Below are 27,869 nucleotides of genomic sequence, written 5' to 3' on the forward strand. Positions count from 1 at the left end.
TTTCAGAGCTAATGGTTACCTCATTAAAACTTATTCAAATACTCAAGTGAATTGCCAAACATGTGTCCTCTGCTCCCAATGATGTTCCACTAAAGTCATAGATTAAACAGACAAGGCAGAACATGACTGAGGCATAGACTTCCATTTATTCCAGTGGATCAGAAATGCAAAAGTCAGCAACAACTTGCAGTTTACTTAGCAAATTTCATATAATTTGTTTTTGGTCAGCTGGGTGCCGATACATGTGGCTACCCACTTAAATATCATATAAATGAAGCCTAGGTGCTTTATAGAATGAGGTTCGAACACGGCAGCTAATTTTCTCCAGTAACTTCCACATCGATGAGAAGCCATTAGAAAGCTTGGGTGAATTTGGATGAGAAGCGAATGCAAGCCAAGATAACCAAGGGAGAAACCCCACTTTGAAATGGTAGTGGGAATTTGTTCATGTCCATTTTAATCATTTGGCAGCCAGGCTCTAAAACCCTGACTTAATTGGAAGAGGGCTGATCTTTAAATGAATGACGCAATTTAATAAAGTGATTTAGTGTCATGGAAATGTGTGGGTAATTACCACCCGCCGTCACACGAAGGCCAAGGACATTTTAATAAACTAAACTAAACCAACCCAGGTGTTGGAACTGCAAATAAGCGAGACCTAACCTAATTTAGTTTAGGCAGGGAACCACACCATTTTATAAAATAATGTCACTCCACTGTCTTTGGCCACTGTCAGAGGGTTAAATCCCTGAACTGCTAGGTGTTACTGTGGCTGCCCTCTGATTATGTGGGCAAACTAGTTGCATGCTCAGTACGTTTTTAGTGATTGGAATAAATCATTTAAACCATGTGGTCATGGAGAGACTTTTGAACCCTGAATCACTTGAATGCAACTGATAAATCACAGTGAAGCCTATTGCAGGTTGACCCTTATTCAGTTTCCATTTGACAACTTGGCAAAATCCATGTTCATGTTATATGAGCCAATCTGCGTTCAATGAGAATCTGGTTCTGAAGGTCTGATATCCAAGTCACTATTTCCATGGCAGTGAAGATGTCAGGAGGTCATCTTGCATTGGTATTGCATCAAATGTTCCTCTTGCATAAATGAAAATATGAAGCATTATTGAAAGAAATCTTGAGTGCTTGCAGTAGGATTTTTAAAATGGATAGATTAAACATTATTGAGGCTACAAAGCTCCATTAACTACTTTTTTTGATTAATAAACACACCCAGGTAGTTTGTTCTTTGCATATTAACAATTGCAAGTTCCACGGGACACTCTACTGCTGCCATTTTGCACACAGCTTATTAATACTGCACCAAGTTTGTTTCCCTAATGGAGAGTTCAGCTCGCTTCCCAACAGAAATTCTGAATCTGCACTTCTGTGAGCTAACTACACGAGTGTCCTTTATTATTGTGGGGTGGGAGGAATGGCATTCTGGGTGTTGTTTGGTGAAATAAAAACATTTCACATTCAGAATTTATTAGTAGTATTTTATGAATGGATTTGAAGTCCTGTAGAGGAGTGGTTAGTGCACTCACCTCGCAAGTGAGAGGACCCGGGTTCGATTCTTGGGTTGGGCTAAACTTTAGGCAAGTTTCCCAACTCCATACATCTGTTTACCTAGCAGTAGGAACCTGGTTGTTAGTTGATTAATATGGAGGTAATAATCCCTCCCACCACTCCCCCCCACCCCAACCACAACTGTTTGTTGGACACTGTTGTATGCAATTGGCTGCCATGTTTCTCCCAAAAATACGCAGTTAATCCACATTGCAAAATATTCTGTGAAGAACTTTTGAGACATTTCAACGACATGATAAGGTGCTATATCAAATAGAAGAAGGATTATTCTATTATGGGTGTTGCAAATGTTATCCAAAATGCTCCACCAAGCATGCAGTAAATTTAGTGCAACATCTGCACATAGAGAGATCTGCAAAAGGATTTAATGTAAAGCGTGTGAAAAATAGTGGTAAAAATAGTTCTAAATTTGATCTCCTGGTCATTGTATGTTATGGTGTTCCTTAATCATTCAGGAAATAGCTACTTTTCACAGTTAATGAATGAATCTGCCTTGTCCTAGAAACTCCACCACCTGGTTATATCAGTGAAGATGGGGAGACGAGTGATCAGCAGATGAACCAAAGTATGGACACGGGTAAGGATTTTCTCAATATGCAGTTGGTAGTTTTAAATCTGAATGTAATGTGCAAAATTTAGTTGCACTTGTTCTGTTTGTCTCTTGTATTAATTCAGAAATTGTTTCTCCTGTAGTCCTTTGAAAGCTCTTGAGCTGTCTCCCTGCAAACTTTGAGACTGGTTTTAAAGTTGTCCACCTGACTTGAACATTAAATTAGGCTTTCACAGAACTCCCAACTGCTTTTAGTTTTTAATGACCCAATAGGATGTGGAGTAGGTAGTTTAAATCTGGATTCTCCAATCCACATTGCATATTGGGGCAGCAATATTCACTTCCAATAGTATAAATATATCATTATTTGGAGATTAAAATTTAGATATTCTGATTAGGGAGTAATATTAATTACAAAATCATGGGAATGAAGGAAGGAATTCTTACCATAGTTACCTTTAACTAATATTTATAAATTTATGTGAATTTTATTAAGTGACGTGAAAGATGTTTTTCATATTAAGATATGAATGTGAATTTGTATTTCCAGCCCATAGAATTATAGAAATGTACAAGACAGCAGGCCACCATTCAGCCTATTATTCCCAGGGTTTACTCCTCCATGGATCCCAATATAAATTGTAAATGCAGAGTTAGGGCTTCCTGAGAACCACGTTTCTAATAACTTTATTTTCAGATTGGAAAGAAGCCATGGTTACAGAGAGCTTTGTTTTACAATGAAACACGACAACTTGTTTTGAGTTCATGAAATAAGTCTGATTTCATGATTATGAGAGTTTAGCCATGTATTGGAAATTGTGCACTTTTGTAATTCTCTGTTTCAGGGTCTCCTGCAGAAATGTCGCCTGGCACCTTGTCACCCGTCAACCACAGCTTGGGTAAGATCAAATAAAACACTTTCTCTTTTAAAATTCCTATATACGAGGACCTGTTAAACTGTAAAATGCCACTGAATCCTTATTTCCATTAAAATAGAGCATTCAAAAATACAAAATTGTTTTTCAATAAATATCATAATGCAGGAATCCTACAGTGTATCAGTTTGCAATAGAATTTCTGTGGTCAAACTAACTACATCGGGATTGAAGTGGGGCACTTGGACTTGGTTACCAACTTCAGGTTGTTTCTTTGCCTCCTGTCAAAAGGGAATATTAACTGCAAAATAGTCTTATTTGATATCGCAGTTGTTTTCAGTCACTTTTTAGTGGATTGTGCAGTTTCAACAGCAATTAGCATAGTTTTGTTTGTGAATGCTGCAATGAGCTTTCAGCCTGCTCCATCCCGGAATCCCTCCACTTCACCCCCTCCCTCACCGCTTTCAAGATCTGTCTTGAGACATACCTCTTCCACCGTGCCTTCGGCCATCTTTCCTCTCCACCCTCAACTTGGGTGCTAAGCCAGGAGTGTCCAGAACCTGGAGACATTGTGTTGATGTGAACGATGCTATATGTGTATTTCCAGCCCATAGAAGTATAGAAACATGTACAACTTAATAGGCAACCATTCGGCCTATTATTCCTCGGGTTTACTCCTTCTTGAATCCGACGATAAATTGTAAGTGCAGAGTGAGGCATCATTCCCATGTCCAGAGTGTTGCTCTATAGAACACCAGTCAGACCTTATTACAAATAATTTGTTTTCGCTGGTTGGGAATTAAAATTTAAATCATGGCAATTCCAAGCGTCGTGTATGTCCTAAGATTTTTTTTTGTAAAATGTGTTTCAGATCTACAGCCAGTAACTTACTCCGAGCCAGCATTTTGGTGTTCAATAGCATATTATGAGTTGAACCAAAGAGTTGGTGAAACTTTCCATGCGTCTCAGCCTTCGCTAACTGTGGATGGGTTCACAGACCCCTCAAACTCTGAGAGATTCTGTCTGGGCTTGCTGTCTAACGTGAACAGAAATGCAACAGTTGAAATGACAAGACGACACATTGGTAAGTATGCTATATAATTGCTTATAACGGATTCAACTATAGAGCACTAAATTAGTTGTTATCGTCGTGGTGAGGTGGAATGTGAAGGGAATGGACGTTCAGGTCTTAACTTTGAAGTTGTCTATGTAATAGGTCAGTGTAAATGTAAGAATAATAATCCTTGTATTGGATATATCGCCTTATCACATATTTGAAAAGTCTCAAAGCGCTTCAGATTATACTGTAAACTAAGTTGACTGTATAAAGTGAGAGGACCTGGGTTTGATTCCTGGGCAGGGCGAAACTTTGCGCAACTTTCCTGACTCCACACGTCTCTGTTTACCTAGCAGTGAGTAGGAACCCAGCTGTTAGTCGATTGGTGGATTGATTTTTCGAGGGTAATAATTCCTTAATAAATAAATAAATGTACCACATCATTGTCCATTTGCTAATGTTTGGAGGACTTGCCCTCTGCCTAATGGGAGCTGTGCTGCCTTTACTCATCTGTTCAAACCGATTACGTTGCAAAAGTGGCTATTGAAATTGACCTCACCAGTTAATAAACCAAAGAACAAATTCAACAAATGCCCAAAATGATGCAAACATAAAGGAGCTATTAATAGAATCGACTAGGCAGGTCCAAGGTCTGCTCTGCACTATGTGTTCTCATCCTTGGGAATGAATTGGAGTGATATATTTGTCCTCTGTCCCTGTGGTTTTGAGTACATTCAATCCGGTTTCATACAGATCTCCAGATAGATCCCCGTCACCCCCAAACTGTTCATCGCTGTGTAGTTTCTTCTTCCACGTATACAGGGATGACACCCAACTCTATCTCTCTGCCTCCACCCTCGTCCTGATAGCCTGCCTGTCAGACTTCAAGTCCTGGGTGAGAGCCAACTTTCTACGGCTAAAAGTCAGCAAGACTGAGGTCCTCCTGATTGGCTCACTCTGGCACCTCTACAAACAGGCTCTGGCAGCATCAGCATCTATGAATGCACACTCCACCTCACCAACCAGTCAGGAACCTGGGCGTCTTGTTTGAGCCTCAACTGTCCTTTCTCCCCTATATCCGTGTCGTCCCCACCCGCATTGCCCGACTCCACCACTGCCTCACCCATCGGGTCACCGAAAGCCTCATTCGGGCATTCGTCACTCAAGGCTCAACTACTTGTCCGGCTCCCCAACTCTTCCCGCCATAAGCTGCAGATCATTCAGAACTCTGCAGCTCGTGTCCTCTTCTTCACCAGGCTCCGTGACCCCATCACCCCCGCCCTCGCCCGGCTCCACTTCCGCCCCATCCTTCAGAGGATAGAATACAAAATCCTCATCTTCACCTTCAAGGACCTTCATGGTCTTGCCCCCTTCTACCTGTCTGACCTGCTAACCCCTCATTAACCTATCCGCTCCCTCCGTCCAGCAGGCTCCGGCCCTATCATCGGCGCCGGGCTTTCAGCCTCTCTGTCCCCACCCTTTGGAACTCCATCCTACAATCCCTTTGCCTTGCTCTCTCCCTTGCCTCCTTCAAAACACGACTCAAGACCCTCCTTTTCGACTGTGCCTGCAGTCGCCTTCCTGCCTCTCTGCCCTCCCTCACCATAAACCTGCTCCCCACACACTCGGGTCCTGTTCCCCGACTGTTCAGCGTCTTGGAATGTCCTCCTGACATGATAGGCGTTTACAAATGTAATTTTGTTGTTGTTTATCTGAGATGTTTATCTTCTGCGGTCTATTAGCTGATTCGCTTAACTTCTCAAGATTTCTCTTAAATGCTGTTTGGATTTTTTGCCTAAATTTTTACATATGGTTTTCTTTTAGGGAGAGGAGTACGGTTGTATTACATTGGCGGAGAAGTGTTTGCTGAGTGCCTGAGTGATAGTGCCATCTTTGTCCAAAGCCCAAACTGCAATCAAAGATATGGTTGGCATCCTGCAACAGTGTGCAAAATCCCACCTGGTAAGAATGGAGCTGTTTCATTATGGCAGACACACACAGTATGTTAAATAATTGCTGTTGTGCATTGATAATAGAATGGCATCCCCTAACATCTCTTTAACATCATTGAGTGGCAACCCACAAGTAAAGATGTTTTCATGCATTTTACAACTCAGCCTACATGCTCTGTATCTGTGTATAGGAAGCAAGGGACATTTGCTGCATAGAGGATAATTGTGAAGCTCTTTCACTAAAAATTGATGATGGACCAAAATCCAATCTCATTAATAAGAGAACATAGAGCAGTTTGTTGACTGACCTTTAAGAGCAAATTTTCATTGCATTGTTTGAACATGCGCTTACTTTCTATGTTATCTTTTGGAGCGGTTGTGAGAAGTTGGCTCCATTTACTCATAGTTTGGAGTTGAGTTGAGTATTCGGGTGCAAGACTGGAAATTCAGTTGTCTTAATTACCACTTAATTCCCTCCTCGTGAAGAACACTTTGACCCGGGAACGGTGTTCGGTTCTCATCTTCTATTTACAGCAAAGTACAATAATCTGGTGAAGTGAGGCTCTGGCTACATTTTCGATAAGAGATCCCTGGAATAACCAAATCACCAAAATAATAATAATAAATGGGTCACTCAATCCACTTCTGTGTGTGGGACACTGCTGTGCGCAGTCGGCTGCCACGTTTTGCCCACAAAATATGCAGTGAATTCACTTTACATTATATTCTGTGAAGCACTTTGAGATGTCTCAAAGCACTTTGAGATGTCTCAAAGCGCGATAAGGCGCTATATCAAAGGAAATGATTATTATGAGTGCTTAAGCAGTGATTAATTTCTTCTAAACTTGTTACCACTGGTGGGCCAAACATTACTCTATATCACACTGGTGCAGTGGCTCGCAGGCTACTTTCGGGCATTAGGAAGTGGCCCACGGAACCCCTACACAAGTCTAGGCAAGTCCCCATCAAATCAATACCTTGATTCCAGTTCCAGTAAATAAATCAATAAAGAAAAATGTATTTGGTTGGCCAACCTTTTGCACCATTGCTAAAGCAAGGGTATGTTGGTTTGTTCAGCATTCCTGACCTTAGCTACGCAGATTACACTCTGCAGTCAATGATCACAGAGCCAGTTAGGTTAAATATTCCTATATCTATTCTCTCTAGGTATGTATGGATCAGCAGATTGTTTGGGGACGTGTGGTGCTGTGTAAATACATGTATTAATCTCCTGTCCTCTTAAGACTCGAGAATTGCTACCCTACGTTTATGTAGATTAGTATGGAGTACTTTGCCTACAAAAGGTTATACATTTGACAATTATTACCATCGAACTTTGAAATTGCAATGTGACAAAGTACTATCAAAATAAACCGTTTCTTTCTATTCTACAAATCCTGAAGTCCTCTTTATAAATTAGTGCTTACATTCTAATTTCCAGTTACATGAAGACAACTTTCTAAATCACCCGTTAGTGCACGGAGGATGTGGCTCATTGCTTTGATAAGCTCTTTAAATATTTGGGGGAAAATGGCTATTCTAACGTGACAAAATGCTTTGTGTTATAGCATTTACGTTGGATGGTGCGTGTGAAATGATCATTACATTAGATGTTTGCAACTATTGTGATGTGATGTCTCAACAAGGCAATGTTCAGTACAATCATTTATAAGATTTTTTATGTTAATCTAGGCTGTAACCTGAAAATATTCAACAATCAGGAATTTGCAGCACTCCTGGCGCAGTCTGTAAACCAAGGCTTTGAAGCTGTTTACCAGTTAACAAGGATGTGCACAATCCGGATGAGTTTTGTGAAAGGTTGGGGTGCTGAATACAGGTAAGGGATTGGCATTGCTTTTTGTTCTCTTCCTCTCGCGTAGGGAGAACATCAAAGAGCTCTACACAGACTGCTAGCGCAGGAACCCAAGCATATTCAGTCTCGCTCTTTACCTGTGTAACATGTGAAATGGAAGCGAGAGGGAAGAGACCAGAGGTTAGAGATGTAATGGTTTAAGGCTTGGCCACCAATACCACTTTGAAATAAGCTCAGAAATACTTGGCAATATTTTGTCAAAATTCCTTTGCCTAGAGTGTTTGTCTGTATTTACAGTGGAGTCCACCATTGGCGGTCGGGCTTTCAGCCTCTCTGCCCCCTTTGGAACTCCATCTCACAATTCCCTTTGCCTCGCTCCCTCCCTTGCTTCCTTCAAGGTACGACTCAAGGCCCTCTTCTTCGACCGCGTCTTTGGCCATCCTCCCTGCCCTCCAAACCAAGCCCCAATTCACCCACCCCACTTGAGTCCAAATCCTTTACTGAAAGGCATTATACAAATGTCATTTTGTATTTGTATAATAATAAATTGGTCACTCAATCCACAACTGCTTGTTGGACACTGCTGTGCGCAATTGTCTGCTGCATTTCGCCCACAAAGTATTCAGTCAATTCAATTTGCCGTATATTCTGTGAAGCGCTTTAAGTCGTCTCAAAGGCATGCTAAGTCGCTATATCAAATGCAAGGATTATCATTATATTATTCCTTAAACCTTCCTTTGTGTTTGGCAGGAGACAGACTGTGACAAGCACTCCATGTTGGATTGAACTCCACCTGAATGGTCCCCTGCAGTGGCTCGACAAGGTCCTGACCCAAATGGGATCACCCTCTGTCCGCTGCTCAAGCATGTCCTAATTGCCACAAGCCCATTCAGTATCAAGACTGGACAGAGAAACCCGAAGAGTCCAATCAACAGACTTGAACAGCTTTCTGTTTAGTACTTTGTGTGTTATCCCAGAGACTTTGCTATCACATCAAAAAAATCAAAGGAATAGCACTTGGGAGGTCCCATCAACTTAAGCACCTTGTTGACTTCTATTTTCCTCCACACCCAGAATATGACCTAAATGTGTTAGTATTAGTGAATTAAACACATAATCATAGCTAATGACTGAGGGTGGAAGAGGATGCTGTGCAAAGACATTGTACTGTGTGTTTTCTGCACATACTGTGTCGCTGAGTGCCTGAGGTCATCAGTAACATGTACGGCAATTCAGTGGTATGAATTCATGCACATTTGATGTACGCTTTTGAAAAGCTTCATCGAGTTTTTTTAAATCTTCAACTGCCTTTTCATTCAGCTGTGTACAGAGTACAAATCTCTCGCATTTTCATTTCTATATCCCCAAAAAGGTGGGAATCATTCTGTACCTCTTTACTGGTACCTCACCACCAGAATTGTCATTAGGAGAGAAGGCAACATTGATTGTGTCTGCCTTAGAGCAATGCATCATAGTGACACATCAGAACACCAACCACCTTTTGCAACAGTTGCTCAGCTAGTTAGCAGAGGTAATGAATAGCAAATGCAGTGTTTAACTCTGCAAGACAGGCAGTTGGAGACGTGTTGTTTGTGGACTGTTTGGCATTTGCTCCTGAAGAAAAGTTCTGCAAAGTAATGAGTGTAACTCGGTGTTTCAGGCACTGGACTGAGAAAATAAATTAGTGGGAACAGTTCAGCCATAATGCTCATTAGTGAATTCCACGGAAGTACAGTGTTATTGAGACTTGCTACTCAACATAGTTCAGCAGAAACTGAAGAGTGACTGATCTGTTGTATACTCAGTGATGGCTCGATCAATGTATGGGTAGGCTTTGGAGAACTAACGTAACTAGTCCAGATCTGACTTGTCCTAAATTGCCTTTCAACTTAGTTTTGAATCCAGGTTTGCCACCTACTGAGCCACTCCTCCAGAGCTGCCCACTGCTGGAGAGTTCAGCTTGTTAGGTAAAGCAAGTTTGACAATGTTCTTCCTTACTCAAAACACAAGCAGTTGAGCTGTTCCAGCGTTCTGTTACATTATTCAAACTCAGCTTGCATTACATATGGTACGCTTTCTTCCGATTTCTAGGCAAAGGTTGTTGCTAATCGTATGAATGCAAGGGTGCTTCTATTGATGGGAGTTTCCACCAAATGGTTTGCCGGTTTGACTGGAAACCATTCTGTTTGGGGAAACTCAATCGTAAATGCTAGAAAAGGTTTCTAAAAAAAATGGCTAATTTGACAGCTGTTGTGACATTCAGTGAGGGAAGAAGACTCTGACCTGTACCTGTCTTGCTATTAGTTTGCTTACCTATAGCTGCCTCTTGAGGATTGGCCCATTGAGCGTGAAGGCCCTGCTCTCCTAACGCACAAGCACGAGGGGATAGTGAACCCATTGAATGTGTTTGGAATTCATTCCAGAGCAAATGGGACTTGTTTGGCTAAAAGCTGCAGTGCCCCTATGAATTGCGCTCGGTTTATCATTGAAGTACAGTGCTTTGAGTAGTGAACTTTACATGGATTAAATCATGGATTTGCCGCTTGAAGATTCACACTGAGGCTTTGGCACCAGTTCACTTAAGTGCAGTGAACTGTTAAAAGTAACCAATATTATTTGCACTCTGCAAAAGATATTTATTTTTAATAAGCTAGGCTAAACCTTGATTATGGACTTCACAAATACAGTTGATGAGACAAGTTAGACATTTGCTATATATTAGTTTAAAAACAGACCAAAGCTCAGATTTTTTTTATTTTTGCTCTCTTTCTCCCAACCCCTCCTCCCCTTGCTGTTCACATTCTCCACATGAATCAAGTGTCTTAATTAAAATTTAAACTTTGTGTTTTCAAAGACTGCTGTTGATATGGAACAATATCCTGACTTGAGCTTTCAGTTACAGATGTGGCACAACAAAATGGTTACTGTTTGCATTCACCCACTGCTGTGAAGTTAGCTGGGCAATTTCAGTCCAACGATGGCTGTACATGTTGTTGATGCTCCTCGAACACTACAAGTTTGAATGCACCACACACAGCAAACTTGGGAGAACACATATTTTAATGTGTTCAGATTGTTTGGGAGGGGGAACTGGAGATGGAGGGGGTGATTGTGTACCTTGTAAAATACAAAAAAAAAGTAACTTACTAAAACTCTGTGATCTAGCTGTCATATTTCCTTTTTGTGGCGATAGCGAGATTGATTTTTAATTTCTTTTACGTTCCTTTTCTCCACACTAGTGCTGTACTTTGTAAGTACAGTGAGTGTTAGCTTTACTTTCCAAGAACAAAAGGTGGCCAGTGTTAACTCGCTTCAGACTGGTCCAAGACCGTGCAAGATTGTCCGCCGGTCACGGGAGAAGGTTGCGCGTGTCACAAAGATGAGATCATGGAAGGAATCTATACCAAATCATGTGAAACAGGAAAAAAAAGGCCAGACTTTTTAAAAAAAAGTTTAGCAAGAGCATTTTACCATTTATCAAGTGAGCTTGTTTTACCAGGAGGATTCTGTATTGGTAGAACTTGTGAATTTATGAAAGGAAACAATCTTCAGGCTTGTTGCATATGCAGACTTAAGTGAATACACTAATAAAGGTTTTAATTCTGATGTTCTTAATGTGTCTATGTTGCTTGTTGGAGTGAGTTGCCAGTGTTCACAATGGTAAGCTGGGTGATTTGAAGTTAAAATCTCCAGCGATATTTCCAATGCATACTTTGGATTCCCTGAACCTTTATTCTTGCCAACCTGCACTAAATGCTTTCTGAAATTAGTATATTCTAGGAAGGAAGCACATTCCATTCCAGATGCAGAGAAATTTCTAAGTGTAGGTGGCATATAATGAATGGACATAATAATAATTCCATTTGATGCAGCTCCTTGTCACTTCATTGAGACAGCTTCGACCACGCCTTTGGTCACCTTCCTCCTCATCCCCCTGGCTCGGCGCCGGAATCCGTTACGCTCTGAGACGCCGTCCGGCGTGGAGGGCACCATATAAATCCAAGTTGTTATCTTCGCTACCTGGGAATCGAACCCGGGTCCTCTCACTAGCGAGGCAAACGCTCTAATAAATATGCTTCAGGACATCACTCCTGTTTGCTGGTGCAGATTAGTGGCAATGCTTACCTACACAGATTTAAATAATGTTCTGAGCCTCTGCCATTTCATCGTAGTCTTGGGAGCCTGGGATAATCCTAACACTTGGGCATTTTATCTGCTTTAAGATAAGATCTATTCTACATCTACCAATCTCTGTTACAGTATTCCCAACATTTCCTAAAATACTGAATGCAAAAGTATTGTATTTTAGCATCCCTGCCGCCTGTTTGGCAAGCTCAGGTTTGCTACGCATATGGTCCTTCCCCCAACGGTGGCTGAGATTTCAGCAAATACACCACAAGCTCAGGAACCCCTCTCCACCCTTCCGTCTTGCTCCTGCTCTCTCTGAATGTCAGCCGAGCTCAGCCAGTAGCTTGTGAGACAGAAAGTTGTGGGCTGAAGTACCACGTTGGGATTTTGAGCGCACCGTCCAGGCTGACGCCATTCCAATAGTGGGGGAATGTCGAGGTGCCAGAGGTGCCATCCTTCAGTTGATGTGTTTATCTGAAATCTGATTTGCCTGTTTAGGTAAATGTTGTGTCCCACAACAGTATTTTAAAATGAGAAATGAATTTCCCCTGTATCCTGACCAACAAGACCTCAGGAAAAAATTGCATTTGTTTGAGACATTGCTGTGTGTATTTTCCTACAAATATTTGATGTTAAATGCCAAGATTATAATCACCTCATTTCTGGTCAATATTTTGTGCGCCATTTAACTTCAGGGATAAGGTTGTAACTAGTTGCATTTCATATAGTGCAAACGTTGCAAACTTTCTATGATGCTCCTTTTCCTGAAGCTTTTGATTTTTTTTCTTTGCTCCCTCAGAAATTAACAGTACACTTTAGTGATTGGACCGCAAGTTACCTCACCGCCAAACATCCACTAATTTGTATCCTGACTTTTCTTGCTTTCCTTTCCTCTTTTCCCTGAAAATCTTTCTGCGCTGAATATTCTCAATCACTAAAATCAATATAATTTGCATTTGATATAGCGCCTTATCACGTTGTTGAGACTTCGCAGAATGTATTATGAAGTGGATTGACTGTATTTTGTGTTCAAAATGTGGCAGTCAATTGCGCACAGCAGTGTTTCGCAAACAGTCGTCGTGGATTGATTTTTTTTTGGGTGGAGGATTATTACCCACAGAAAGCGATCCACCAATCGATCCTGATTATCCACCAGCCATACCTTGAGGATGAACTCTTTATCTCATTAATGATTTTGTATTATCTACATCCTCCGGTATCTACAGTTTGCGCCACTTCACATCTATTATGTAAAAATACCCTTGCAATGCTGCCAGGCTTTTTTCTTCCAAAGGAAAGAATCTTTAGTGCATAGAAATGTGCAAATCAGTATATAGGCAAATATGTACAATATTCTGTATGTATTGTAAATTACCACCCCCTTTTTGTTGCTATAGAGTGGCCATTTCTGTCTCTGGCCACCCTTGCGGCTACTTGTCAATTTGAGTTGGACAGCCAGCCCTGTTCTAGAGTGCATTCTGTCTGCATTTCCATCCTAAGAGATTTCTCAATTCCTGTTTTGAATCTTCGCTGAGTATTGCCAGGTTTTTGAGTCTTTGAAGGACGGGTGAAAAGTTCTCATCCTGTCCTCATTTGCACTTCCAGTGAGGACAGTTGGATCAGAGAGGGAGCTTGGTGTCTCCGGGGGATTTTGCCTTCTCCCTAATCCAGAGTAGCCCCTCCGAGAGCAGCAAATTTAGCCCTGACCAGGGATTGAACCCGGGGCCTTACCCATCTATTTCCTGGATAAACTCGCTGACCCATCATAGGCTGTCTTTGACGCTGCAATTTCTTTTACACCATAACAAGGCTTGCTGGAAATCAGGGAGGCCGGGCAGGTCTGTGAATAATCTGCTCCACTTGAACTCTTCACAACCTCTGTGGCAATGAGGTTTCGTAATACACATCAGCTCCAATCCCTGCCTTTTCTCTCTCTCTCTCTCTCTCTAACCCATCTAATCCAGACACAGTGACTAGGGAGATCTTAAAACCACGTAAACTTGCATATAATAAATAATAATTTGGTCACGCAATCCAAGACTTTTTATGGCTGCCGCATTTTGCCCACCAAATACAGTCAATTCATACTATACTTTACAGTATAGTCTGTGAAGCGCTTTGAGCCATCTCGAAGACGTGATAAGGCGCTATATCAAATGAAAGGATTATTATTATTTACAGAGTGCTGTTCATACTGGTAGCACCTCAGAGAGTTTCAAATCATTTAGCAGGAACTACTTCATGCAGAGGGTAGCGTGCCAGAGAACTACTTCAAGCGATCTGGGACACTATCCTACGCGAGGGGCACTATATAAACACAAATTGTTGTTGTTGTAGTGAGAATGTTGGACTCACTGCCTGAGAGGAAGCTAGATACACATGAGGGAAGCATAAACACCAGCACAGACTGAACGCCAGTTTCCGTGCTGTAAAGTCCATGTAAATCTATCGCCCAAAGAGCATATAGGAGCATCAACAGAGGTGGACCTTCTGTAGGTATATATGACAAAATAACCTCAGCCAAATACTTTAATACCCAAGACAACAGGACAAGAAAACAGACTGAGAGAGAGCAAACTCCATGAGGAAGATTAATAGGTCGGGGCATCTTAGAGGAATGAGTTGAAATGGGATGAATAGTCTTCTTTAACCTCTCTTTATGTAGACACCATCAAGGACCTGGAATGTTCCTCTAGAAGGAGAATCGCCTCATTTGAAACAGTACATTTTATGTTGGGAGGGAGGACGTCTGAAAAGTGTTTCACGGGATACACTGTAATATAAGTGACTGTATTTTTTGTTGGTGAATGTGGCAGCTAATTTGCATACAGGACCATCCCACAACCAGTCCTCAACACTCACATGTCGAACATCATTAATAACAACTTGCATTTATACAGCGGCCTTCATGCGGGGTAACATCTTGGAGTACTTAACAGTGGTGGAGCTTGACTCTGAGGTGTCAAGGTGACTGTGGGGACAAACAGGAAGGCTTTCAGATGCGATCTGAAGATGGCAAGAAGGAGGCAAGGTGAAGGGATCGAGGCAGAAAGTTCCATAGTTTTCGGGGCCTGCGAGCTGAAACTGGAGCAGAGGGTACGGCGGAGGTGAAGCAGGTCGGAGCCGGCTGAGTGAATACATAGTGAAGAGTCACTAGTCAAGATGAGGGATCCCAAAGACGTAAGGATTATTAATATGAGCAAATCGTGGCTGTTCCTCTTCTTTGAGGATCATTCTAACATCCATTCTCCACACCCTCCCTACTCCCAGTGATGTTCCACTAAGATCAGGCTTACAGGAGTGGACAGAGGTGGAATATGCGCTCTCCCTGGAGGGACAATTCCTGGTTTGCTAAAGTATTAGGAGCGATTGGCAAGAGCCAAGGCTTGGGGACCCCAGAATGTGCGTTGGAGTAACGGCTGGAGTCTAACCAGAATAGCTGGTTAAAAGTGCATAGCTTGATATTGCAGTCTGGCCAGCTTTCCGGCTTCTTGTCCAGATAGGACCACCCTACCCATCGGGCTGAATGGCCTATTCTGGAGCTGCGCTGCTTTATGTAACTCTCATGTGAAGAAAAGCCTCCAAGTTGCATTTGCAAATAAATGTGGACATCTCGTGGCAAAGAGCAGTACTGCACTAACTTGAGTTTTATTATATGGACCATCTCATCTCTACACAGTTCAAACACCTTTAGTTTTATCAGTGAGGGCTGCGGAAAAGGGGTTGGGTGAGAGGGGGTAAATTTCTCCCCGCTGCTCACACAGGCGCTGAATCGATACTGTGTCCTGCTCTACAGTTAGCTCATATGTGACCATTTTCTCTTGTTACAGCCCTAACAGTGATTTGGACATGGACAAGGGGGCGGAGAAGGAGAATGGTGGCAATATTTACTGATAAGTCACTAATGATATTCTCTCTATCTGTGACCAGGGCTCTCTCTCTCTCTCCGCCTCCTCGTTCTCCTCCGATCTCTCTGCTGCCTTTGTCACTGTCGACCACTCCAATCTGACCGATTATTGGGCCAATGGAAAAGTGCAGAATCTGCTAGAAACGCCTCCTTCGCTACAAACCCGGACACGCAGTGTCTCGACAATGCGCTAAGGAAACATATCAAATGCAAGGTGGATTATAACCTTTGGCAACAGATCTGCAATTGCAGAACCACAGCACCGGAGGACGCCAGAGCACCAGGGCTGCCATCACAAACACGAGTGAAAGTCACGCAGAGAGTTAGAGATGAAGAGTTTTAGTTACCATAAGTTAAATGAAGATCACAAGATCAGTTGGCACGAAAAAGGCCCATTGGCTCAACACCTTCCGTTCCCGCTCTCTTCCCTTCGCTCTCCGCACTGCCTCAATATTATATCAATTATTTTTTATACATTAAAATATTATGTATAAATTCAGTGGTTAAGAGCACTCGCCTCGCATGCGAGAATCCTGGGTCTGATTCCCGGCAGGGCGAGACATTGGGCAAGTTTCCTTACTCCACACGCTTCTGTTTACCCAGCAGTAAGTAGTAACCCGGTTGTTAGTCGATTGGCGGATTGCTTTTCCCAGGGTAATAATTTCTTCACACAAAAAAAATAAATTGGTGACTTCAATCCACGACTGTTTATGCCACGCTGCTGTGCGCAATCGGCTGCTGCCTTTCGCCCACAAAATATACAGCCAATTCACTTTACAGTCTATTCTGTGAAGCACTTTGACACGTCTCGAAGATGGATAGCCACTATATCATATGCAAGGATTATTATTATTATTATTCACCTCTCTGAAGTCCTCTTTGAGCCTCCTCCTCTCAAGACTGATTAGCCCGAGCTTGTCTAATGGTTGATCAGACTCTCAGTGAATGTTGTTAGGGAGGCAAACACAGCAGCTGATCTGCACTCGTGACGTCCCACACACAGCAATGGGATCAGCAGTTAATTAGTTTGAACTTGGGGGTAAATTTGGGCTGTGGAGAAGAACATTAGACAGGATAAACTGGGAAAACTCCCTGGAGTTAGATGGTTGAGGGGGTGATCTAATTGAGATGTTTAAAATGATAAAGGGATTCGATAGGGCAGATACAGACACAGAGAAACTATTTCCTCTGGTGGAGGAATCCAGAACGAGGGGGGCATCATCTTAAAATTAGAGCTTGGCCATTTAGGAGTGAAATCAGGAGAGTTTTTCACTCAAAGGGTAGTGGAAATCTGGAACTCTCCCCAAAAGGCTGTGGATGCTGAATCCCTTCGCATCTTCAAGACCGAGGTGGATAGGTATTTGTTAGGTCAGGGTATCAAGGGATATGGGGAAAAGGTGGATAATTGGAGTTGAAGTACAGATCAGCCATGATCTAATAGAACAGTGGAACAGGCTCAAGGGGCTGAATGGCCTACTCCTGTTTCTATAAAAAGACTGTTTGTTTGAAACTAGCAACCGGGGAGTGGGAGGAGGTTCGCTAAATCTCCACTAGAATCACAGACCAGAGAGAACATAAATTTATTTAGTTTTCGGTCAGCTGTGTGTCTGACCCATGCAGAAACCCATCACGTGCTCAAGAGTATCCCAACCGAACATCTATGTACATCAACTCCACGTGCATCTGGAGTGGAATGCGCCCTCTCCCTACCTGGAGGGACGCTTCCTGTTTATCTGATTCCAGAGAGTATTAGACGCAGGTTGGTAAGGCTTGGGGGTAACTGCTGTGTGCAATTGCCTGCGGCATTTCGCCCACAAAATATACAGTATATTTTATGAAGCGCTTTGAGACATCTCGAAGACCTGAAATCAAATGCAAGGGTTATAAAGGATTATTATAACTGTTGGTGTCTCTAACCAGCTGCCATTGAGGTCGCGGGAGCCAAATTAATGGCTCCATTGAAAAACGGACGAACCATCCCAAAATAAACTGCCTCCGATTGCTCATGGTCTCGGTGTGTGCAGACGCCACTCTCCATTGACCTCTGCTCAACCCGGGCACACAACAGCCCTTTGTGCCTCTCTGGTGTCACCTTCCCCCGCTCCGCACAGTCTCGAGTATTGGACACAGTTGGCTTGTGTTTCCTGTGGCCTTTAGCCGAGACGCTGGCCTGTAACCTGACCGCCAGAACGCTCGGGGAGTTAATTAGTCAAACGCGATGTTCCGCTCTGCGGGACCGTCCCACAATAGAGGCCAAACCTTGGGAAAGGAAAATCACCTTCGTTCTCCACGAGGAGAAACCGGAGGAGCAGCCGCTGAGCACTGGCTTCACAATCTGCTCTCGGGTGAAATATTGATGGGGTTTCAACCTAGGGGCCTGACTGGGAGCGATCTCAGGGCCTGAGCGACTGTCCCGCTCAGTTGTAAGGAAGAGGGAATCGCTATTGCGCCTCGTCATGTCCAAATTAATTACTGTCAAGTGTAGTGACTGTGTTTTTAAGAAACCAATTTGGCTTCAACTGCCTCAGTTTAGCTCAGAGGGCATTATGTCCCGCGAGGCAATTGGCCGTTTCCCAGTGCATTGGGACGTCCTCCCGATGTGGAAGGTGCATCATTTGTTGTTTGTTGTTGTTCTTGCTGCTGCGTTTCACCCACAAAATATACAGTCAATTCACTTTACAGTAAAGCGCATTGAGACGTCTCAAAGACATGATAAGGTGCTATATCGAATGCAAGGATTATTTCCATTATCAGGCAAGCTGGATGGACTTTGGTCTTCTTCTGCCTGGCAAATTCTTATGTCTGTTTAAAACCTGCTCGATGCTGTGAGAGATGGCAGGGATTTTGTAGGGATGAGATCAAATGGGCCGATGGACCTTCTTCATCCGAACCTCTGTCTCTCTCGCGATTTGCCGAAGCGGGTTAGTGCTCGGGGAGACGGGGAATAGGTAAACTGGCTGCCTAAGTGGTGCTAACAATAACAATAAAAGTTGAAGGCTGTTGAAGGAAGCACAACTCGGGAGAGTGGGATAATGGAGAGGATGACCTCATCCCCACTAATCCATAAGAGCCCGAGTGGGAGCAGTTGACTTACGGCTCAGACAGGAACTGCTGCCTGCACATTGATAACTGTAATGGGTTTTCTTTCTCAAGGTCTCACACCTCCACTAACAGTGATTAAGACCATTAGATCCATTTTGTGGTCTCTCTTTCCCTCTCTCCCTCTCTCTCCCCCTCCCTCTCAAATGTCCAGACTTTATGTAGATCGTCAGGGCTGGAGACTTTCTGACCCTCCAGATTTCTCTCTGTAGACGACGACTTATATGGCACCCTCCACCTAGGGCAGCATCTCAGAGCGCTGAACAGTGACTCCGAGTCGGGTGGGGGGTGGGAGGGGTGGAGGTGGCTGTAAGCACAGGCGAAGAGGAAGGTTTTCAGGCAGGTCTTCACAAAGGGGAGAGAGGGGGCAAGGCGGAGGGATTGAGCGAGAGTGTTCCAGAGTTTCGGGGCGTAGTGGCCGAAAGCACAACCTCCGATGGTGGGGCATATGGCGGGAGGGACGAGCAGAAGGCCAGAGCCAGTCGAGTGGATTAAGGAGTGAGGAGGTCGTAGACATTAGTAACACTCTCACTTAATAATAATCCTTGCTTTTGATTTAGCGCCTTTTCACGTCTTCAAGACGTCTCAAAGCGCTTCACAGGATAATAATAATAATAATATACTGACTGTAAAGTGACTTGACGGTAGATTTTGTGGGCGAAAGTAGCCACGTAGTAATGACACACAAACAGCAGTTAGAGTGAGTGAACATTTTATTTGGGGGATTGTCAGCCAGGACACCGGGGGAGAGAAACTCCCTTCTCTTTTCAAATAGCGCCACAGGATATTTAATATCCACCTGAACAGGCAGACGGGATTTTGGTTCAACGTCTCATCCGAAGTCCAGCGCCTCCACAAGAATCCACAATGTATCAGAGCGTCACCTTAGAATGTGTCATTCCAAATCCTGATGTGGGGCTTGAACCCAGAGCCTTCGGACTCCGAGGCAAGAGCATTACCACCGAGCCAGACTGACACATACAGAGGTGCTCATTGCTAATATCAGTCTATATAGAGGTGCGCATTGCTAATATCAGACTATATAGAGGTGTCATTGCTAATATCAGTCTATATAGAGGTGCGCATTGCTAATATCAGACTATATAGAGGTGTCATTGCTAATATCAGACTATATAGAGGTGTCACTGCTAATATCGGACTATATAGAGGTGCTCACTGCTAATATCAGACTATATAGAGGTGCTCACTGCTAATATCAGACTATATAGAGGTGTCACTGCTAATATCGGACTATATAGAGGTGCTCACTGCTAATATTGGACTATATAGAGGTGCTCACTGTTAATATATGGAGGTGTCGCTGCTGACGTCTGCACAGTGCTGCCCGCTGTTTCTTCTGACACTAACTTGTCTGTGGGAAACATGTCCCATTTACCGGGTTGTGCTGTGTTGCTCTTCAAGAGATAGATGATGGATTCCCGTAGTGTCGTGGTTGGCGCCCTCACCTCGCAAGCGAGAGGACCCAGGTTTGATTCCCGGGCGGAACTTTAGCCGAGTTTCCTTACTCGACACGCCCTTGTTTATCTCGCCTTAAGTAGAAACCGGGCGATTGGTGGATTGTTTTGAGGAGGTAATAATCCCTCCAAAAAAAACACAATTGATCCCTCAATCCGCGGTTGTTTGTGGGAAGCCGCTGTGCGCAATTGGCTGCTGCCTTTCGCTCGCAAATTACACGGTCACTCCGCTTCACAATATATTCTGTGAGGCGCTTTGAGCCGCCTCGTCGACGTGAGAATGTGAGGATTATTATAATTGTTGTGTTCAGGTGTCTCGAGTTCTTTTGGGTGCTGTTGCTCACGGGAACCACAAGGTGGCGACACAGGATGAGACCAGGACGATGGGTGCTGCGGAGGCTGGTGGCCGCTGATGTCTCTCTGGCTCGCAGTGCGCGGAGGGCAATTTGGAGCAATTAACAGGGACTATTACGGCTGTGATAATTAGCGTTCTCGCGAAATTAAGACCCATTCGATGGGTTTACTGCGAGTGGCTTGTGTCACTGCCTTAAGTACGCTTTTCCAGCTCATCGGAGCCGTGAAGGGTAACAACTGTTGAGTTTCGTGGGTCACGTGTGGTAATTCAGGCAATGGGAAGCCACCGAACCATAATTACAGGCTCCGCAGGATTCCCACATGGGACGTTACTGTCTTCGACGACTTTATTGCCTTTATCTTTCATTCTGTTGCATTGTCAGAGACGCTGTGATTCGGATGAGACTTTAAACTGAGCTCCCCGTCTCTGCTCAGGTGGACATTAAGGTCCTTTTGAAAAGAGAAGGGAGTTTTTTCTCTCTCTCTCTCTCTCTCTCTCTCTTTCTTTCTCTCTCTCCCTGTGTCCTGGCCAACAATACTCTAAATAAAAAATCGATCACTCACTCCTTGACTGTTGGTGGATTCACTGCTGTGTGCAACTAGCTGCAGTGTTTCGCCCACAAAATACAGTCACTACAATTTATAGTGTAGCCTGTGAAGCGCTTTGAGACGTGTCAAAGACGTGATAAGGCACTATATCAAATACAAGGATTCCCATACACGATAAGGCACTGTAATAATAATCCTTTCATTTGATATAGCACCTTATCATGTTAGGTTGATTGACTGTGTATTTTGTGGTTTGTGTCCCACAAACAGTCGTCAAATGCAAGGATTATTATTATTATTATTATTATTATTATTATTCCTGAGGATCATGTGAACAGGAGGATCAGTGGTTAAGCATCTCAGCTGGGGGGAGCTGCGGGGAGCACTGCATTGTCGGAGGTGCTGTTCTTCGGATGAGACGTTCATCTGAGGTTGCGGGTGTCTGTTAAGGTGGACGTTAAAGATCCTGTTGCTGTATTTCTCCGGGCATCTTGGCCAACAATCCCCCAGACAATCCCCCAGTGCTGGTGGGACATTGGTGTGAATCACCTGTGGCTGTCACCTGTATCCTGTGAAGCTCAATGATATGTTGTATCATGAGAATTAGGAGCAGGAGTAGGCCATTCGGCCCTTCGTGCCTGCTCCGCCATTCAATAAGATCATGCCTGATCTTCTCACCTAACTCTGATTACCTATAAGAACATAAGAATTAGGAGCAGGAGTAGGCTATTAGGAGCAGAAGTATCGAAATGCAATGACTATTATTATCTCCTCCAGCTCTCTCCTGACCACCACCCACCCCCACACCCTCCTCCTTCGCTCTGTGTGGGTAGAACGCAAAGTCTTTAGATGTGATCGATTTGAAGATCTTGGACACAGGGAACAACTGCCTTCTCATTTCCGAAACTTTCCAGGTCATGTTATGATTTCCAAACCCAAGCCGAGATGGGGAGTTTGTGCACATTTGGGCGAGTGGGGGGGGGAACTGTGACGTCAACACAATAATAATAATAATGACTCTTGCATTTGATATAGCGCCTAATCATGTCTAACTTGCCCAGAGTTTCTCCCTGCCCGAGTATCGAACCTGGGTCCTCTCGCTTGTGCACTAACGCTGAGCTACAGGACACCAAGGTCCGTTTTAGCATTTGAGGCAAATCCGATTGCTCTGTGCAGTCGCCCCGAGCGAGCAGAGCCTCGGAGTGTGTCTGGCTGGGAGGCCGATGCCATTATTGCTGGTAATGGAGCCCGGCTCAGCCATCAGGGCAAACCGTCCCCTATTTCACATCCTCTTTCTTTCACGTCCGTCTTACCCCACGTCTTGTCCACTGCCTCCATTCAGCAGACTCTGGCCACCGCACTTTCAGCCTCTCTCTACCTCCACCCTCTGGAACTCCATCCTACAGTCCCTTCGCTCTCTCTCTCTCTCTCTCCCTTCCTTGCCTCTTTTAAAGCACGTATCAAAGACCCTCCTCTTTGACCGCACCTTCGGTCACCCTCCTACCCCTACCCTTCCTGCCCTCTAACCCTCCTGATACCAACCCCCAGCTCAGGTCCAAATCCCTGACTGTCCAGCGCCTTAGGATGTCCTCCAGACGTGAAAGGTGCTGTGTAAATGTAATTTGTTGGTGTTGTCTCGGTTCAGTCCTCTTTCCCTGCCTGCCCTTTTCTAGCTGGAAATGACCGCCTTTCCGATCTCTTTCCCCCATCGACTTTGGCCTCTTGCTCCCCCCCCCAGCACCCCCCAGCCCCCCACCTCCTTAATGCGAAGTGCCGTTCTTTGTATCACCAGTTTAATGAGAGTGAAACCATTGTGTTTCTCCTGAGCGCTTGATGTAATCGAGGCTAACCTGTAGGAGCTGTAATTATCAGCTGTCTGTTGGAGATGTTGGTGTGAGCCTCGCTCCCCTCTCCTCAGTGACAGCCAGACCCACATGTGTGTGGTGGGTCTCTTTCTCTCTCTCGTCAGATGATTGTGGGTTCAAGCCCACAATCCAGGCTGATTCTCCAGCGCATTTCAATGGGTTTCGTTGCACAACACACCCAGGACTGCATCTAATGAAGACCGTTGCTCTAACACTGAGACTCTCACTGAGATTATCACAGACTCACTCCCTGGTTAGAGGGGAAAGTTTGCAGCCTTTGCTGAGACATTCCTGTAGCATAGCGATTAGAGCACTCGCCTCGCAAGCAAGAGGACTCACGTTCGATTCCCAGGCAGGGAAGTTTCCTTACTCCACACACCTCTAGTACATTGTTAGTTGGTTGGCGGATCACTTTCTGGGAATAATAACCCCTTCAAAAAATAATAATAATAACTTGGTCCCTCAATCCCCGTCTGTTTGTGGGACGCTGCTCTGCGCAATTGACTGCCGTGTTTCTCCGAGCGCAATAAACGCTTCGGGATTCCATCGTGTCTCGAAGAGCAACACAGCAGAGCCCCGTAAGAGGGACGAGAAGTTAGTCTCACAACATTTGGAGAGCAGCAGTGTGCAGATATTAGCAGTGAGCACCTCTATATGTGTCAGCCCGACTCTGTTATAGCGCTCTCTCTCTCTCTCTCTCTCTCTTTCTCTCTCGCCTCTTTGAGTCAGAAGTGGGTTCAAGACCCACGTCAGGACTTAGAATCACACAGTCTGGGCTGATGCTCCAGAGCTGTGGGCGGGGAGGGTGGTTCGATTGTCGGAGGTGCTATCCTTTGGTCGAGATGTTAAACCGAGGTCCGTTCTGCCTGTTCAGGTGGATGTTAAAGATTCCATGGCGCTGTTGTAAAAGAGAAGCGAGTTAGTTTCTCTCTCCCGGTGTCCTGGCCAACAATTCCCCAAATCTTCCCTCGCTCCGCGCCTGTTTGTGGGACGCTGTTTGCTGTGCGCAATTGGCTGCCGCGTTTCGCCCTTAAAATACACAGTCAATTCACTTGACAGTACATCCTGTGAAGCGCTTTGAGACATCTCAACAAAGTGATAAGGCGCTGTATCGGATGCGAGGATGATTTTATTATTATTATTATTATTCACTGCGATAATTAACACAGGGAAGCAGTTAGAAACAGGCCTCACGAGTGGGAAGAAACTCAGCCATTGCCTGGTGTTGGTGCTGGTAGTGAAATACGTTGACTTGTACGAGAGACAGAGACAGACAGAGCGATAGAGAGAGAAAAGAATTCAATCTATTTGGGTTTGATGTATTGTTGAGGTTGTGGGATGGGGGGGGGGGGTGGGGTGGGAGGAATGAATAGAGATACACATCCAGGTCGTTGGCTCTCCTGACCTCCCAGCAATAAGACACGCTTGTTTTTGGCAGAAATAGAAGTGTCTCTCTCAGCGAGTGACTGATTGCTCCCTCCCGCACGCTCTCAGCTCTCGATGACAAAGCACAGTCCAGCTCGCACATCCATTATCTGCCGCGCTCCCTCCCCCCCCCCCTCCTACTCCCCCTCTCCCCCCTCTCTCCCTCCTCCCCCCAGGCCAGAGCATCAATAACAGGCTGACTCCCTGCTGTACAAACACCGCCTCTCTCTCTCTCTCTCTCGCTCTCCCGCTCTCTCTATCTCTATACCAAAGAGTGTCCTCTCCCACTCCGTGACCCCATCACCCCCACCCTCTCCCAGCTCCACTGGCTCCCCATCCCCCAGAGGATCAGGTTCAAATTCTCGTCCTCACTTTCAAAGCCCTCCACAGCTCCTCCCTACCTCTGTGACCTGCTAACCCCATGTCAACCTGTCCGTTGAGGCCTGCTTCACGTCCCCTGCCTTGCCCGGCCCACCCTCTGCGATCAGGCCTTCAGTCTCTCCGCCCCCACTCTTTGGAACTCATCCCACAGTCCCTTCGCCTCACTCCCTCCCTTGCCTCCTTCAAACCACCTCTTCGACGGTGCATTTGGCCACCCTCCTAATCCCTTACACTCCCTGCCCTCTCCATCCCTCCTGATCTCAACCCCCAGCTCGGGTCCAAATCCTTGGCTGTCCAACACCTTGGGATGTCCGAGAGGCACTGTGTAAATATAATTTGTTGTTGTCGTGTCACTACAGAGGATATTCAATAGAGATCACATGCCGGAGCTAGCCACATTCCCAATCTTTTTGAGGGGAGAACAGGGGGAGAGCAATTCCTCAGAGCATCCCCCACGGAATCAGGCCCCCCCCAACCAGGGGCCTGTATATAGGGTGTCCACAAAGTTCTGTTACCCCCCCGTAAGTACTTACACTTACAATTCTCATCATTCTTCCACAAGCTGTTGGTCAGAACGCGGTAGGAAAATGGGTAACACGACTTTGTGGACACCCTGTATCTTCTCCACACAAGCCCCCACTCCTCCGTTCCTCTCTACCTCCCACCAAATGTTCCTCATCACTCCTATGTTCAGTGAGTGGCCCTGTTTGAGTGTAAATTGAGTATAAACTGTATCGGACGCAACAACAAGAAGAAGTTTCTCTTAAATATGTTGACGCTTTCTACTCCAACCACATCTCACGCCACTTTCTCACCTCCCTCTGTGCGGAGAAGTTCCTCCTAACTTCCCTATAAGATCAGCTAATAAGAGAGTTGGTTAGACTCCAACAGTTAACACCCCCCAATACACTCTCTGGGGTCCCCAAGCCTTGGCCCTGTTTGTACCTGTTCAGGTAGATGTTAAAGATCCCATGGCGCTACTAAGAGAAGAGAATTTCTCTCTCCCAGGGTCCGGGCTGACAATCCTCCCGATAAAATCTTTCACTCACTTCACGGTTGTTTATGGGACATTGCTGTGCGCAGATTCACTGCCGCCCTTCGCCTGCAAATCACGAGACTTTATAGCAAACTACGTGAAGCGCTTTGAGACGTCCTCCCGACACGAAAGGAGTTGACACCGAAGTGAATTGGCTGTGAATTGATTATTATTTATTCTAAAGTAATTTCAGCGTCCATGAGCCAGAGAGAGAGAAAAAAAGACTGCAGAAGATCCCAGAAGGCTTTGGTAGTAGGTGCGGGGGGTTGGGGGGGGTTGGAAAAGAGGGAAAAGGGGGTTATAAAGCACTCGCTTCATGAGTGAGAGGACCTGGGTTTGATTCCTGGGCAGCGCGAAACCTTAGGCAAGTTTCCTGGCTCCACACGCCTCAGTTTACCTAACGGAAAGTGAGAACCGGTTCAAAAATTACTAATTTGGTCACTCAATCCACAGCTGTTTGTGGGACACTGCTGTCCGCAATTGGCTGCCGCGTTTCGCCCACAAAATACGCAGCCAGTCCACTTTACAATATATTCTGCGAAGCTCTTTGAGACGTCTCAACGACGTGATAAGGCGCGATATCGAATGAGAGGAATATTAAATGCAAGGATTATTATTACGGGTATAAGCAGAGACGTGACCTGCTCTATTATTATTAAAAGCAACATTATATATATATATACATGTGTAGGGAGAGAGAGAGAATATGTATAATTCCTTTTTAAAAAAGAAAACACATGACCCCTGAAACCTGGACTGGGTTCGTCTGTCTCTCTGTCATGTGGACTAATCTCTCCATTAGGAAGAGAGTGATTTACCACGGTGGAATATTGAGTGTATTTATACACAAGCTGCCAGATTTAAACTCCATTAAAAGCTCAGGATTTACTGTCTGTGCTCACACAGAATGCATAAAGATGATTTCTAACCTCCCCCCCACCTTCCCTCTCCTCCCCCACCCCAACCACTCCCCCGCTTGACTGTGCTACTCTGGATTTTAGTACAAGGGATAAGATAAACATCCCATCAACTCTTATTCTAGTGTTTAAGAGTCACTCAGACCTTCAGCCCGAGCTACGGTGCAATTAAGTGATTGCTGTTTTAAAATAAAGTCCAGCAACATGGCAGAGTAAGAGGACGATTTACCCTCTGCCTTTTATGGAGCCCCGTAGTGTAGTGGTTAGTGTGTTCGCCTCGCAAGCGAGAGGACCCGGGGTTCGATTCCCGGGCCGGGCAAAACCTGAGGCACGTTTCCTTACTCCACACGCCTCTGTTTACCGAGCAGTAAGTAGGAACCCGGTTTTGATTCGATTAGCGGATCGCTTTACTGGGGCAATAATCTCACCAGTGATCACGCAATTCATGACGGTTTGTGGGACCCTGTTGTGCGCAATTGGCTGCTGCGGTTCACCCACAAAATATACAGTCAATTCACTTTATGGTATATAATGTGAAGCGCATTGAGACGTCTCAATATCGTGATACTATATCAAATGCAAGGATTATTAATATTATTACGACAAGTCAATGGGGGCAGGGAATCCTCCTGCTCGGCTCCTGTTAACCCTGCAGCCAAAGCCCTAACGGTTAGGGTACACACACACATACACATACACACACACATACACACAACAACAACAACTTGGATTTACTACAACAACAACAACTCGGATTTATATAGCACCCTCCACGCCGGACGGCGTCTCAGAGCTCTTTACAGTTTCGGATCCCAGGGCCGAGCCGGGGTGGGGGGGGAGGCAGTTAACACTGCCGAATAATTACCCTCACTGGGTCGTTCACGTCAGAGAGAGAG

At 44.8% G+C, this 27,869-nt stretch overlaps 1 protein-coding gene across 2 annotated transcripts in view; it reads left to right on the top strand.

Annotated features, from left to right (window-relative positions):
* Positions 1–11,447, top strand: part of smad2 (SMAD family member 2) — a 63,220-nt gene extending 51,773 nt beyond the window's left edge. For both annotated transcript variants that reach the window (XM_042336063.1, XM_042336072.1), the window contains 6 exons: positions 2,093–2,167; positions 2,986–3,039; positions 3,887–4,099; positions 5,897–6,034; positions 7,717–7,861; positions 8,588–11,447. In XM_042336063.1, coding sequence (XP_042191997.1) covers positions 2,093–2,167; positions 2,986–3,039; positions 3,887–4,099; positions 5,897–6,034; positions 7,717–7,861; positions 8,588–8,711 — 749 coding nt within the window. In that variant the 3' untranslated portion in view covers positions 8,712–11,447. The remainder of the gene's footprint in view (positions 1–2,092; positions 2,168–2,985; positions 3,040–3,886; positions 4,100–5,896; positions 6,035–7,716; positions 7,862–8,587) is intronic.
* Positions 11,448–27,869: the final 16,422 nt, after the last annotated feature.

This window comes from Callorhinchus milii, unplaced genomic scaffold (genome assembly GCF_018977255.1).
Source record: "Callorhinchus milii isolate IMCB2004 unplaced genomic scaffold, IMCB_Cmil_1.0 Scaffold1, whole genome shotgun sequence".
Classification (NCBI taxonomy): Eukaryota; Metazoa; Chordata; class Chondrichthyes; order Chimaeriformes; family Callorhinchidae; genus Callorhinchus; species Callorhinchus milii.